The sequence below is a fragment of the Musca autumnalis genome, unplaced genomic scaffold, assembly GCF_047663935.1.
Source record: "Musca autumnalis isolate F117 unplaced genomic scaffold, ASM4766393v1 scaffold_3, whole genome shotgun sequence".
Lineage (NCBI taxonomy): Eukaryota > Metazoa > Arthropoda > Insecta > Diptera > Muscidae > Musca > Musca autumnalis.
This window is the reverse complement of record NW_027411866.1, coordinates 40,058,444-40,071,538: the sequence shown is the minus strand read 5'-3', so window position 1 is coordinate 40,071,538 and position 13,095 is coordinate 40,058,444. Positions and strand designations below refer to the sequence as shown.

At 34.6% G+C, this 13,095-nt stretch overlaps 1 protein-coding gene across 4 annotated transcripts in view; it reads right to left on the bottom strand.

The window, feature by feature from the left end:
* The window catches only part of Hr4 (nuclear hormone receptor 4), a 131,750-nt gene that overhangs the window by 44,131 nt on the left and 74,524 nt on the right, over nt 1-13,095 (bottom strand). For 3 of the 4 annotated variants that reach the window (XM_073972539.1, XM_073972540.1, XM_073972541.1), the window contains exon 1: nt 10,034-12,590. The exons of the other annotated variant lie outside the window; for it this stretch is intronic. In XM_073972539.1, the coding sequence (XP_073828640.1) occupies nt 10,034-10,964 (931 nt within the window). In that variant the 5' untranslated portion in view covers nt 10,965-12,590. Of the gene's footprint in view, nt 1-10,033; nt 12,591-13,095 lie in introns of those variants that run through there. 4 annotated transcript variants of the gene reach the window in all.

Sequence of the window (13,095 nt, the reverse complement as noted above, 5' to 3'; positions counted from 1 at the left end):
AAATTAATGAACTCATCCAAGATGGAGATAAAGAAGGCATCAACAAGATACTAAACAAAGATCGCTTTGCCTTTGGCCTGGAAAGAGAGGTCCAGTTTAATGCAGAGACTACAGGCATTCATAAGCAATTGTCTTCGAATAATATGTCGCATATTCTGGCCAAATCAAAAATACCGAAAAATAAATAGAAGAAAATGGAAATGGATTGGTCATACGCTGCCAAAGACAGCCTGGAGCAGATATGTTGTAAAAGAACTACAGGATCAGGGATGGAGAAAGCCTTTTTTCATTTAGCGAAACCTGGAAAATAAAGTCAGTTTTATGCTGAGACTACAGGCATTCATATCCAAGTGGCTTCGAATAATATGTCGCATATTCTACACAAAATAAACCACCAAGAATATTTAATTCATGCTTTAAATCCACCCTCCGGTGTGGTAAGGAAATCTGGAAAATGAGGTTCAATTTAATGCTGAGACTACGTCACGTACATATTTTGGCCAAATCAAATAATCAACGACTACCTTTAGCGGATGACAAAGAAGAAACCTATTACCCGGCAAATAAGTAGAAGAAAATGGAATTGTATAGGTCATACGCTGCGCAAATCTCAAAACAGCATAGCTAGAACAGTTCTAGAATGGAATCTTATTGAACCTACCTTAGGGAGCCGCCGTCTTGGACGACCAAAGATACCTGAAGAAGAACTACTTTAGAAGAAATAAAAAACACTCCCTCCATGTATAATTAAGTTTGTCATTCCCTTTGTAACACTTCGAAATATTCATCGGAGATCAGCATTTTGATCAGCCTAAAATTCCATGTCGAATTAATGTCATCCGCTGTCCATCATTTTGTCTGTTGAAATCAAGATACAGATCGCAATATTTAATACAACGCTTTATAATTTGGTACAGAAGTTTATATTATTCCTAGGATGTTTTTTTATTGAGAACGGCATAGAACGGCACTCCAGATTTTCGGTATTGTAAAGGCTTTAGCATTATTATTCCATCGAAATGGCTCACATTTTGTGTTATCTTCGTTGGAGGTATTAAACTTTTCACCAGAAATTTGTCGGTATTGGTCCCGGGCTTCATATAGCCCACATAGAATGGTCCCTTCCGATTTTCGATATTTTTTAGGTTCGGTATTTTTAAGGTTGAATACACCATCGATGCTGCTGAAATTTGGCATTTAATCTTGTCCGTGCATGTCAACATTTTGATATAACTCCCATAGGACGGTAGCTCTAGATTTTGGAAATTTTTAAGGTTTTAGGCACCGTATCCAACCGAAATGGCTGAAATTTGATATTTAGTCTTCGTTGGGAGATTTCAATATTTCTACAGAGAATGTCGGCGCAGTTCCACGTTTCGATATAGCCCCCATAGAAGGCACCTTAAAGGGTTTAGCCTCATAGAAATGACTGAAATTTTGGTATTTAGTCGTCTTTGGGGCTACAAAAATTTTATCCAGAAATTTGTTCATGCAGGTCAAAATTTTGATATAGCCTTTATCGAACAGTATCTCCCGATTTTCAGCATTTTTAATGTTGTGACCTCAATATACCATCAAAGTGGTTAAAATTTGGCGTCTAATCTTCGTTGAGGCTATAAAACTTTTATCTAGAAATTTGACAATATTTCCGCAGAGATTGGTCAGTGCAGTTCCATGCTTCGATATAGCCCCCATAGAACGGTACCGCTCGATTTTCAGTATTTTAAAGGATTTAGCCTCAACGAAATTTGGTATTTAGTCGATATCGGGTCTACGAAAAAAATATCTGGAATTTGGTCCGTGCAGGTAAACATTTTAATGTAGCCCCCATTAGAGTTGGGCAATCTAGTTCCCGGATTGGATCTTTCTAGTTCCTTTTCCCAAAAGGAACTAGTTCCTTAATATAGTTCCGTAGTTCCAAATAGTTCCGAGACCGATATAGTTCATCGAATCTTTCTCTTTCATCGTTCCTTTCATTCCAAATAGTTCCGAAACCGAAATGGTTCAACGAATTTTTCTTTTCATCGTTCTTTTCGTTCCAAATAGTTCCGAGACCGAAATGTTTTCATGGTTTGAAGGAATCAGAAAAGGAACTATATAAACGCAAGAGCTGGTTATAGTTCCAACAGTTCCTTGTCCGGGATAGTTCCTTGGGACTAGTTCGTTCCGGAACTACACAACTCTAGCCCCCATACAACGGTGCTCCCCGATTTTCGGTATTTGTAGGTTGTGGCCTTAATATACCATCTAAGTGGTTTAAATTTGGTATTTTGTCATCATAAACATTTCTGCAGATTTTGGGAATTTTTGAGATTTTAGCCACTGCATCCACCCGAAATTAAATGTTCTGCATAGAATTGTCGGTATAGGTCAACATTTTGATATAGCCCCTATTGAAAAGTTTCGCCCGAGTTTTAGCCACATTAATCGAAATAGCTGAAATCTGGTTTCAATTTATGTTGGAGGGTATAAAAAGTTCGGCCCGGGCCCTAACATCCCTTTTACTTCGTATTCTTATCCTAATACCCAAATCGGACACAAATCGTTTATTTGGGCCAGATATGGCTGTTGTCAGAAAGAGCCGTTGACACAGCAGCTTCAAGTGAAATTTTGTTTCAAAGAAAATGCATTTCCAAAGGTGTTTACTTTGGAATAATTGGACCCTTAACCCCGCTAACGACACACTACATTCGTAGGTATTTACTATTTATGATTTATAACATTTGTATTTGTAAAAGCGTACATTGAACCTTAAACAGCTTATCGCCGCCAACTAACCCAACTCCAATTAAAATTAATACCTTTTGTTTTATTTTCTTTACACGCACACCACGTTAGGTCCAAATGTGCATTATGCAATGGAGTACATACATATGTAAGTATTTGTCACTTGAACCTCCACCACCGGCCACTTTTTATTAGCGGCCAAATAAACAATGAGGCACATTTATGGAACCATAACTTTATGAACTCAGCTTGACTCCGCTTATCTTGTCAACAAAGTGGGGAAAGAAGAAGAAAAGAAATGCAATGCATTTGTCCAAAGTAAATAGAAAAATTTTATAACTTTTATGAAGAAAAAGGCAGTCACGCATTTTTCCCAAAAATGGGCAAGGGGAGGTGGGGGGCACCACCACCATCATCATAATTATTATTGTGGTGATCATCATCAGCATTATCAACAAGAACTTTGCTTAGATATTGAAACATGTGGCCGTTTGACTATTTGCCTTACTTTTGACGCACTCACTTATCGTTACGCGCCAGCTAGTCAAGCACAACAAATGCCTCTGCTTCTGCTCCATTGTATCTAAGTGACTGACTGAATGAGTTAGTGTATGTGTGTTGACAGGCATTGGGGAGCAAAACCCAATACCCAGCATAGTCAAAGCAGCGGGGCTATATGCCTAGCCTCCTGCACCATGTTGCTGTTGTTGTTGCAATAAGCTGCCGACGCATAGCTCTAGCTGTTCTTATTGTTCTGCTGTCGCTCGCTGTCATACTTGTTGTTATTGTTTCAATTTTTATTGTTTAGAATTAATCTTATGTTTGATAATGAAAATGGGTCAAATAGTTTTGTTGTATTGTTTTTTTGCTGGCTTTTTTGTAGTTGTTGTTTTTTTTTGTTTCTACTTTCTGGCGTACTCACGCACGCACTAAAAGTCAATCAGACATATCGAAAAAACGACACCAACAATAAAAATAAAAAAACCACCACAAATAAATATGAACAGAATAAAAAATTGTTTTTTTTTTTAATTTTTTCTTTGATTTTGAGTAGTCAAATAAACTCCACGATCAGAGATAGGAGAACTGCAAGAGAATATTCTCAATTCTTGTTCTCTAGCCATAGTGGAAGTACGTGAGCTTTGAACGGTATCCACGCATTTACATTATGTAGTTCTTATAACAAAGAATGGTTAGTGTTGTTGTAACAAACAAAGATATGGTTGTTGAGTGTGTGTTTGTGCGTATTTGTATAGCCGGCATTTTTTGGTAGTTGATTTTATTTTAAAAAAAAATGTAGATACGGCTAGACCATATTTTTTTGTTATTTTTTTCCAAAGGGGTTTGGGGGCGCTATTTGAGGAATGTTTATAGAATGCCAGGCCTTTGATTTTTGTAATCTATGAATCAGCTGGTTCTAGGTACATACATATGTATGTATGTATGTGAGGGCAAGTGAAACAAGATTTAAACAAATTAAAATTGAACAAATATTGGCAAAATTACGACCTTAGCAACAAACAGAAGCAAAATTTAAATGTAGTATTTGGACAAGCGATATGTTAAAAATGGATTTTAGGTAAATTTCATCAAATATTTTAAACACAAGGCTCGAATATTAATCTATTAGAATATAAACAAATTATTAAAATTTATCAAAAATTTCAACGGTGGAAAAATAATGTTGGCGACAGCCATGTAAAACTTCTCTACAAGTGGTGTCTTAAGACACGCCTTTCGGAGTCGACAATAAACAGTAGGTCCTGTATCATTGAGCTAATATGAATCGGGGTGCACTCATTGATATGAGAGAAGTCTCCCTTGTCCTGCATGGAATGTTTGTGGAACAATTATTATTATTATTACAGTCCTCAGCTCAAAGTCGACTAAAATTGGCTTCGTAATCGATTTCAGGCTTTTATGATAAATATTAGCAAGTTCTCAGCAAAAAACTGTCAAAATTGTTCTCTGATTTCGCTCTCTTGTACAGAACCGAGGTCGTTTGAAACGCGCTCTATGAAAAATCGTTGTCGAGAAAAGCATAACTGGATCATGAAAAGTCGACTCTTCGATTTTCTCTATGACCAAAAATCAACGATGAGTTTAAACCAGAATGCGGTGCCTCTTTACTCGCGAGCAAGCAAAGAGAGCTTCTCTCTCCACTCACTATTTGAAAAACCATGCACTGACAACAGTGTTTGCTCAAATTGTTGTTGTTGTGTGCCGAATGCTGGTTTAAACCTTAAAGTGCAGTACACATTAGCTCTGTTCCTTTAATTTTTTTTTAATGGTAAAAGTGGTAAAAGAGAAAACTGTCAAAACTGCTCTCTCATGACCAGTTTTAACAAATGTCAAAAAGAAAAAAAATAATTTTCTTTTTTTATTGCCCTTTTTTCTTTTGTTTTTGTTAATTTTATTTTCATTATTGTCCAATAATTGTCAAACAAATGTCGAAAAATCAGTTGTACCATTTTTCATCTTAAGAAATTTTTCTGGTATCCTGTGGTAGAAAGAACGCCATTACGCCATTTTTTTCTCTCTCTCCCTCTCTTAAAAATTGCTACCAGCTTTACCACTTTTTGGGGTTAAGGAAGGAACGCTTTGCAAGTTAAAAATGGTAACCAGAAGCAAGTAAAGGAACATAACTATTGTCAGTTGACTGTCAGTTCTGAATGATGGTGTGTACTCCCATTTAGATTTCTCAACGCATAAAAATCGATCTATCAATAAATAGAAAGTCGACTGACTAGTGTTGGGTAATCTAGTTCATTGAGCGGATCAATCTTTTTCATTCTGTTCACCAAAAGGAACCATTTCGTTCAAATCTACATTTCATTGATCGTTTTCTGGTGAATATCTTTCGTGCTTCATCTTCTCATCATCAATAGAAGTTTTATCAGTCTTTAATATGACAAATAAATGTTTAAATATATAATATACATATTTTATTCAATTAATATAAACTAAAGTAGAATTACCTGAAGGGTCTATATGCACTCGTTCAACCTAATAAACTACTAGAGCTATGTATGTGAACGAGAGGAGCTAAATGCACAATATAAGTGAATGAGCTGGATATGGTTCCGTTCGTTCATTTCACGGAATCCTTCCTTTGAACTGGTTAGTTCATGAATGACAGAACTCTACGACTCACTTGTCTCTAATACAATAAAATTGGTCCTTCAATAAGGAAATTTAAACAATTTGCCCAATAAGGAGAATATTCTGTAAACGTCCTGGGTCTGGTATATATACTCAAGTAGAGCAAATTGTTGTTAGTGCTCAGAAAGTAACAGCATAAAACATTTTTAGGAGTCTAGCCGGGTGTCTTACTAAACTGTTAAATATGTGTTGTCTTTTATGATTCTTGTTTAACATTGGTCCTTCGAGCAAAATCTTTGAGTCTAATGTGAAGTGAAATATTCTTTTATCCTTTCTCAAAAGGAACTAGTTCCTTAATATAGTTCCGAGAGCGATATAGTTCAATGAATCTTTCTCTTTCATCGTTCTTTCTGTGTCCTTCATTTAAAAATAGTTCCGAGAGCAAAATATATTTTTCCTTTTGTTTTCCTTGTTTGGTGGAATTGACATAATAATAAATGAATTGCAGCGATGTTAGGTGCATGTCATTTATGTTTATTTGCCAATGTAAAATAAGAAAAATTAACACAACGAAAAAAGATCGACGTAGGTGAGGTAATACATTAAAGGAACGAGGTGAACAAAAGGAACTATATGAATTAAAGGAACTATATAAATGAAAGAGCTGGATATAGTTCCAATAGTTCCTCATTCGGAATAGTTCCTTGGAACTAGTTCGTTCCGGAACTACACAACTCTAGACGGCAGCAACAAGTGGCACAGATCGAGAAAGAAGTATCGATGATATTTTGTCTAATCAGCTGGGCTATAGAAGTAATGGATGAAAAACGCACCGAAGACTATTATAAAAGGTTTTTGGAATGGTGTAACGCGCCAAGCTGCCTCACGGAAGTACATTGCTCACAAAGAAAATAAATCTGCGGAAGTCAGCACTGGAGATACAGTTCTAGAAACGAAATTTACCGATATTAAGAAATCAGAAGGTAAAACTATGTCTGTAAATTGTCCTTAAGGAGAGGAGGTCTCTGCGTCAGAAAGAGACGGCAACAAAAGAAATATTTGGCTGGTTCAATGTTAAAATTGCTGGCAAAAAAGAAAACAAAACAAATATCAGAGTCTTGGAGGTTGAAATGGTGAGAATATTTTTGGCCTCTAGTAGAAGACACAACGTGATACCAAGCCTTAATGTTATAAGTTTGACACAATGAACACTTCAAGAAATGAAATCTCCCGTTATTGAGATATATCTCCCGTTATTGAGATATAACGTAAAACAGCCAAACGAGGAAACCAGAGGGAATTCAAGGCTTTGATTAGTGCTGTGGTTGAATTATCTAAACAATTGGCTGGTTTGGAGAAAGCCTGAAACTGAAAATGAGGAGTTAAAGGCAGAAATAACGGGCAATGAAAAAAATCTAATAAATAGCAGGGTTTTGGAGCTTATTGCAATGATACAAGATGGAGATTAATTTAAAATCAAGGTGCCTGAAATCGTAAAAACCCAACAAGACAATAAATTAATAAAAAATCCAGGTAAGGAAGAAAGAAGTCTTTAATGTTGAAAATAAAGAAATCAGGTCAGATTCTGAGAAAGATGACGGCCTTTAATGCTGGAAAGGAAGCTCTCAGCGAAACTATCCTCTAAAGAATCCAAATTTCCAATGAAAATAAAGCTGGATGAATTCAAAAAACCCAAAAGACAATAATCGGGACAAATATCAAGACAAATGAAAGAAAACCACCCAATGAAGGCAATAGAAAACATATTGGTCTCCATCCAGAGAACCAGGGAAAATAACTGTCGGCTACAAAGGGAAGCTGTCGGCGAATCTATACACTAAAGAATTAAAATCTCCAAAGAAGAATGACCGTATGAAGTCGATATAGTTCAATATAATTCATTAGTTCACTAAACTAAAATCAGTGAGCCACCAAACGTCAAAGAAATAAATCTAGTTCAGCATGCCATTTAAAGCTGTTTAATTCACGAACGTAATAGTTCACTTCAACGATTCAATAAAAAGAGCTTATAAACTAGAACAGCCGAACAGATCATTGGTTCACTAGACTAAAATCAATGAGCCACCAAAACAGCAACAAACGAATGATTGTCATTTAGAGTTGCTTAGTTCACGAACGAATCAGTTCAATTGTAAGATTCATTGAAATAAGCGTAAGACCAGATCAGTTGATGTAGTTCACTATAGTTCATTTGTTCACTGAAAAAATAAAATCAGTGAGCCACCGAACGTCAAAGAATGAACGATTACCAATCTAGTACCACAAATCTAGTTAGCAGCATGCTATTTCACGAACGAAATAGTTCAATTGAACGATTCAGTGAAAAGAGCGTATAAACTAGATCTGTCGATACAGTTCACTATAGTTTATTAGTACGCTGAACTAAAATCAGTTAGCCACCAAACGAACGATTATTAATCTAGTACAACATGACATTTAGGGTTATTTAGTTCAGGAACGAACCAATTTAATTGAACGGTTCAGTAAAAAAGCGTATAAACTAGATCAGTCGATACAGTTCACTATAATTCATTTGTTCACTGAACTAAAATCAGTGAGCCTCCAAAACGTCAACAAACGATTGTCATTTAGAGTTACGTAGTCCACGAACGAACCAGTTCAATTGAAAGATTCATTGAAATAAACGTGTGGAGTATTACACTATAGTTCATTTGTTTCCTGAACTAAAACAGTGAGCCACAAAACATCAACTAACGAACGATTGTCATTAAGAGTTTTTAGTACACAAACGAACCAGTTCAACTGAACGATTCATTGAAATGAGCGTAAAAAGTAGATCAGTCGATCTAGTCCTGTATAGTTCATAGGTTTACTAAACTAAAATCAGTTAGCCAACAAACGTTCAACAAACGAACGATTACCAATAAAATCAAGAGGCAACCTTACATTTTCAACGGTGGCTAAATGTCCATCAGTGTAATGTTGCCGACATTTTCTGAGTATTGCAAGTGGTCGTTCGTCGTTCGGACCCAGCGATTAACAGTAGGTCGCATATCATTGAACTAATATGAATTTCCCTAGTCCTTTCTGGGATGTTTGTGGAACAATTATATTATATACATAAGAGTTTTGTCAGTCACATGGAAGAGATGTTCGTTGCACAAATTGTTTCGGAAGGATTTTGTTCGGAAGTAGTTTAATTATTTACTTATTTTACTCGTCCCTTCTGTATGTGTTTTCCTACAAACGAATGAAATTGTTTGCAAACGCTTCATAACCGATAAACGACTCTGACTCGAACAATTGAACTAGTTCAGTCAAAAGAGCTGAACTATATTGAACGACCTTTCAAATGAACTAGTTCTCTGCATAAAATCCAAATGCTTTCTTTGTTCCAGAGTCGATAATTTTTGAAATTTTTCAAAATGTTTCTTATAAATTTGACAGAAAATTCAAAATAAGTAGATTTTTGTAGGTTTTGGAACATATACATAGTGCGATTGATAATACCCTGACATCTAGATGGTGCTGTACATGTAAAAAAGTAGTTTTATGTCACACATAGATGACCTTTATGTAATGAAATACATTCAATAATTTAAAAACAATATTAACAAATAATATAATAAACTTAAAACTACTGTTAGAAGGATGAGTAGTGAAATGTTATAATGGGGTGGAATGAAAAAAAAAATAATAAACAAAAAATAAAATTGTACACAATTTACCTATGGAAGTCATAATTTTGATGTTTTCTAAATTTGTTTTTGGTGTGTGTAAGTTGTGTTCTTGTTGTTGATTGATTGTTTTGGGAAAGAATTTTGAAATAAAAAGTTTAGAACTTTTATATTCAAAATCTAAACCAAAATAAACTGGAACGCCAATTTGTTGAGGTTGATTTGAGGGGTTTTAGTTGTTGGATTTTGGGATAATACATTGGTAGTTTTGTTGTTGTTAAAAGTTGGGGGATGGTGGGAGTTGTATTGGTTTTTTCCTGGAGTTGGTTCTTTGTTAAAAGCCAATTGTATTAACTAGCATTTTGTTGCTGCTGTTTTTTTTTTTTTTTGAAAAAGTTTTTGGTTTCAAAAATGTTTTTTTTTATTTCTTAAAGAAATTTCTTGGTATTTTTTTTGGCACTTTTCTAAGGTAAATTGCGTGGGAAAACCTAAAACATTGGGGGGAAAAGAGAGGGGGTTTTAGTAAAGAAATGCTTTATACTAACGACATATTGATGGTTTTAAACGTGCCGCTTTCTTGCGATAATAACAATTGTAGTTGTTATAATGTATGTTGTTGTTGTTATTGCATTTTGTACACTTTATATTTGTTGTGGCCGTTGTGGTTGTAGTTGTTGTTGTTGGCATTGATGATGTTGTGGGTATGGGAATTTTGGTAAAAGGATCAAAGTGGTGTGACGATGGCTTATCAGCAACAACGACCGCATCACTTATATCTTCATGGGCTGCACTTTCATTGGGGGGTAGTGCGGATGGTGGTGGTGATTCTTCGTGATCACAACAACAGGTGTGACTGCTGCCACTGCTTGCTCCAGTGGTTAGGGGTAAAGGACTTAAATTACCATTACCATTGGGGGTACATTTCTTTAGCAATGTTTTATTTAAGGGCGATTTTATAATGCAGGCTGTATTTAAGCTTGGTTCCTCCTCGTCCTCGTCATCCTCATCATTGGGATCATCTTCAGCTTCATTGCGTTTGAGATGTTTTGCGGGAAATTCATTTTCACAAATCTCTTCATGTCTCGCCGTTGAGGAGGAGGAGGAGGAGGTGGAGCAGGTGGATTTTTCTTCCTTATTATCATTTTCTTTGACATTTTGCCTTGGAATTTTTATGTGATCACCACCATTGGTCTCTGTGCTATAATGTTGACCATTTTGTTTACTATTTGGTATAGCTGAGGATGAAGATTTTTCCAATATCTCTTCTTTGACCTTGTGTAAACTAATAACATCATTATTTAGTTGTTGTTTCAGATCATTAGTTGTTGTTTTGCAAAGTATGCTATTGTTGCCATTGTTGTTATTGGAATTTGTTGAATTATTGTTGTTGTTATTATTATTGGGTTTTGTCAATTCAATAGCCGTCAATTGCTGTTGCTGCTGCTGTTGTTGTTGATGATGCTGTTCCACACTCATTTGGAAATTTGGGAAATGTTTTTGTTGGGAATGTCTTTGTTTTAAGAGTTTGACACGAGGGTTATGTTGCTAGCAACATGTTGCTAGAGTTTTATTTATTTTTTAAAATTTTAATGTATTTTTTATAAACTTTGTAATGTTTCAGTGTTTGCTTTAGTGTGTTTATTTGAGCTTTTTTGTATTTCACATCAAAGTTAGACTTTATGTGATCCTTATACACATGTTGCAATTGAATAAATTTGGGCTTGAGGCGTTGTTGCCATTGATGTTTAAGTAATGCTGTTTGATGTTTTTAAGTGTTCTCTCTGCTTGAAAAATTATCTCTTTGCTTGAAAACTTTGCCAAGGGGCACTTATAAACATGTTGACTTCAAATGTTGCTGAAACTTTTTGACACAATTTCCGAATTTTCGTATGACTTCCTTGTTTGCACGTTATTTTTCATTCACTTTATAGTCTGTTGTAATATTCTATTTAAAATAATCAAATTTCTTGGTATAGTTGTATTGTTTCGCACGGCCCTCAGATGTGGCAACATGTTGCGGGGAATTTTTTCTTGTTTTTTTTTCTGCGTTTGACTTTGAATCTTTTTTTTTTTAATAAATAAATCGTTTATATTCTTTTTTATTTCAATTTCTTAGAGTCGCTATATTGTTTTTTAACCAGTCTTGTACTCTCTTGAATGTAAGATGTGATAAAAGAAGGCATTTCTTTTTTAGTCTTATATGATTTATATTGAGATTTTTATTATGTTCTGTTTTGAACTCTGCAGCTTTTAAAATATTTTGTATATTTCTAAATTTCTCCAGTAATTTTCACGTTTAAATTAGTTATTAAGCAACGAGCAACATTTTCAATAGGTTGGCAACATGTTGCTGTAGTTCAAATTGATATAATTCCATGCCATTTGTGGCACAATATATATTATATTTGGTTTTGCGTGTGAAACCCTTTACGTTTTAACCTTTATCGCTTCAGCCTTTTGGTGTTTGAAGGCAACATGTTGCAGAAGGATTTTCCCTAAATTTTATCGCTTCACCCTTTTGGTGTTTGAAGGCAGTGTGTTGCAGGGAGATTTCTCCCAATGTTTTCACTTTTTAAAATATTTTTTTAAAGTTTTTTTTTGTATTTTTTCATAGTGTTTAGTCCTTTGATGGATTGTTTTCATGTTGTTAAGATTTTTTTTCTGACACAAGCTCTCTTTAAAATGTTTTTTTAGATGTAAAAAGTTGTTCTTATTCGGCGATATGTTGCCAAGTATCTTCCACTAATGTTTTCGCAAATTTGAAAATGAACATTTTTTAATGAAACTATTTTTCACTGTGTATTTTCACTTTTCACAGGCTTCTTTTGTTGTTTATTTAACTCTGAAGTCATTTTAGGTTTTAAGGCAACATGTTGCAGTGAAGTTCCCTTCAGACTTTTACGCATTTCAAACGATTTTTATAAACAAAATTCGGTTTTTAAGCAGTTTTTAAATCTCTTTGTGGCTGTTATTGTAACTTCGGATGTTATCTTTTATACTTTGTAGTCCTTTAATGTGTGTTGGGCAACATGTTGCAGGGAATTTTGTTCATATTTTAGCGAATTTAAAACGTTTTTTGTAAACGAAACACCTTTTCAACAATTTTATTGTATATAAATTTATTTGTTGTTGTTTTTGCAACGTTTTGATATTCACTTAGTGCTTTCATGTGTTTAGGCACATGTTGCAAAGAATTTTAATATACTTTCTCGGATCGCAAAATTTGTTTATAATCGAAACTCCTTTCAAATTTTCCTTTCTTAGGTTTTTTTCTTTTTTGCTAGTCCTTTATGGGTGAGGTGAAAGCTTAACTTTGTTATTGTTAATACGTTTTATAGCTTAGTTTTCACTTGGTCCTTCGATAGCTTTAGGCAACATGTTGAGAAAGATTTCCACCGATATTTTAACGGGTTAGAAAGTCATTTATGAAGTGTTTTTTTAATTTGTAAGAACATCTGTTTGTTGTTTTTGAACATTTTTCAGAGGCAACATGTTGCTTATAGTTTCTCAACACCTTTTTTGAATTTTAAACAGATTTTTATTTTATTTTTTTAACTTTTTAAAATATTTCTCACTTCTAATTTTTACAGGAGCTTTATCATCAATT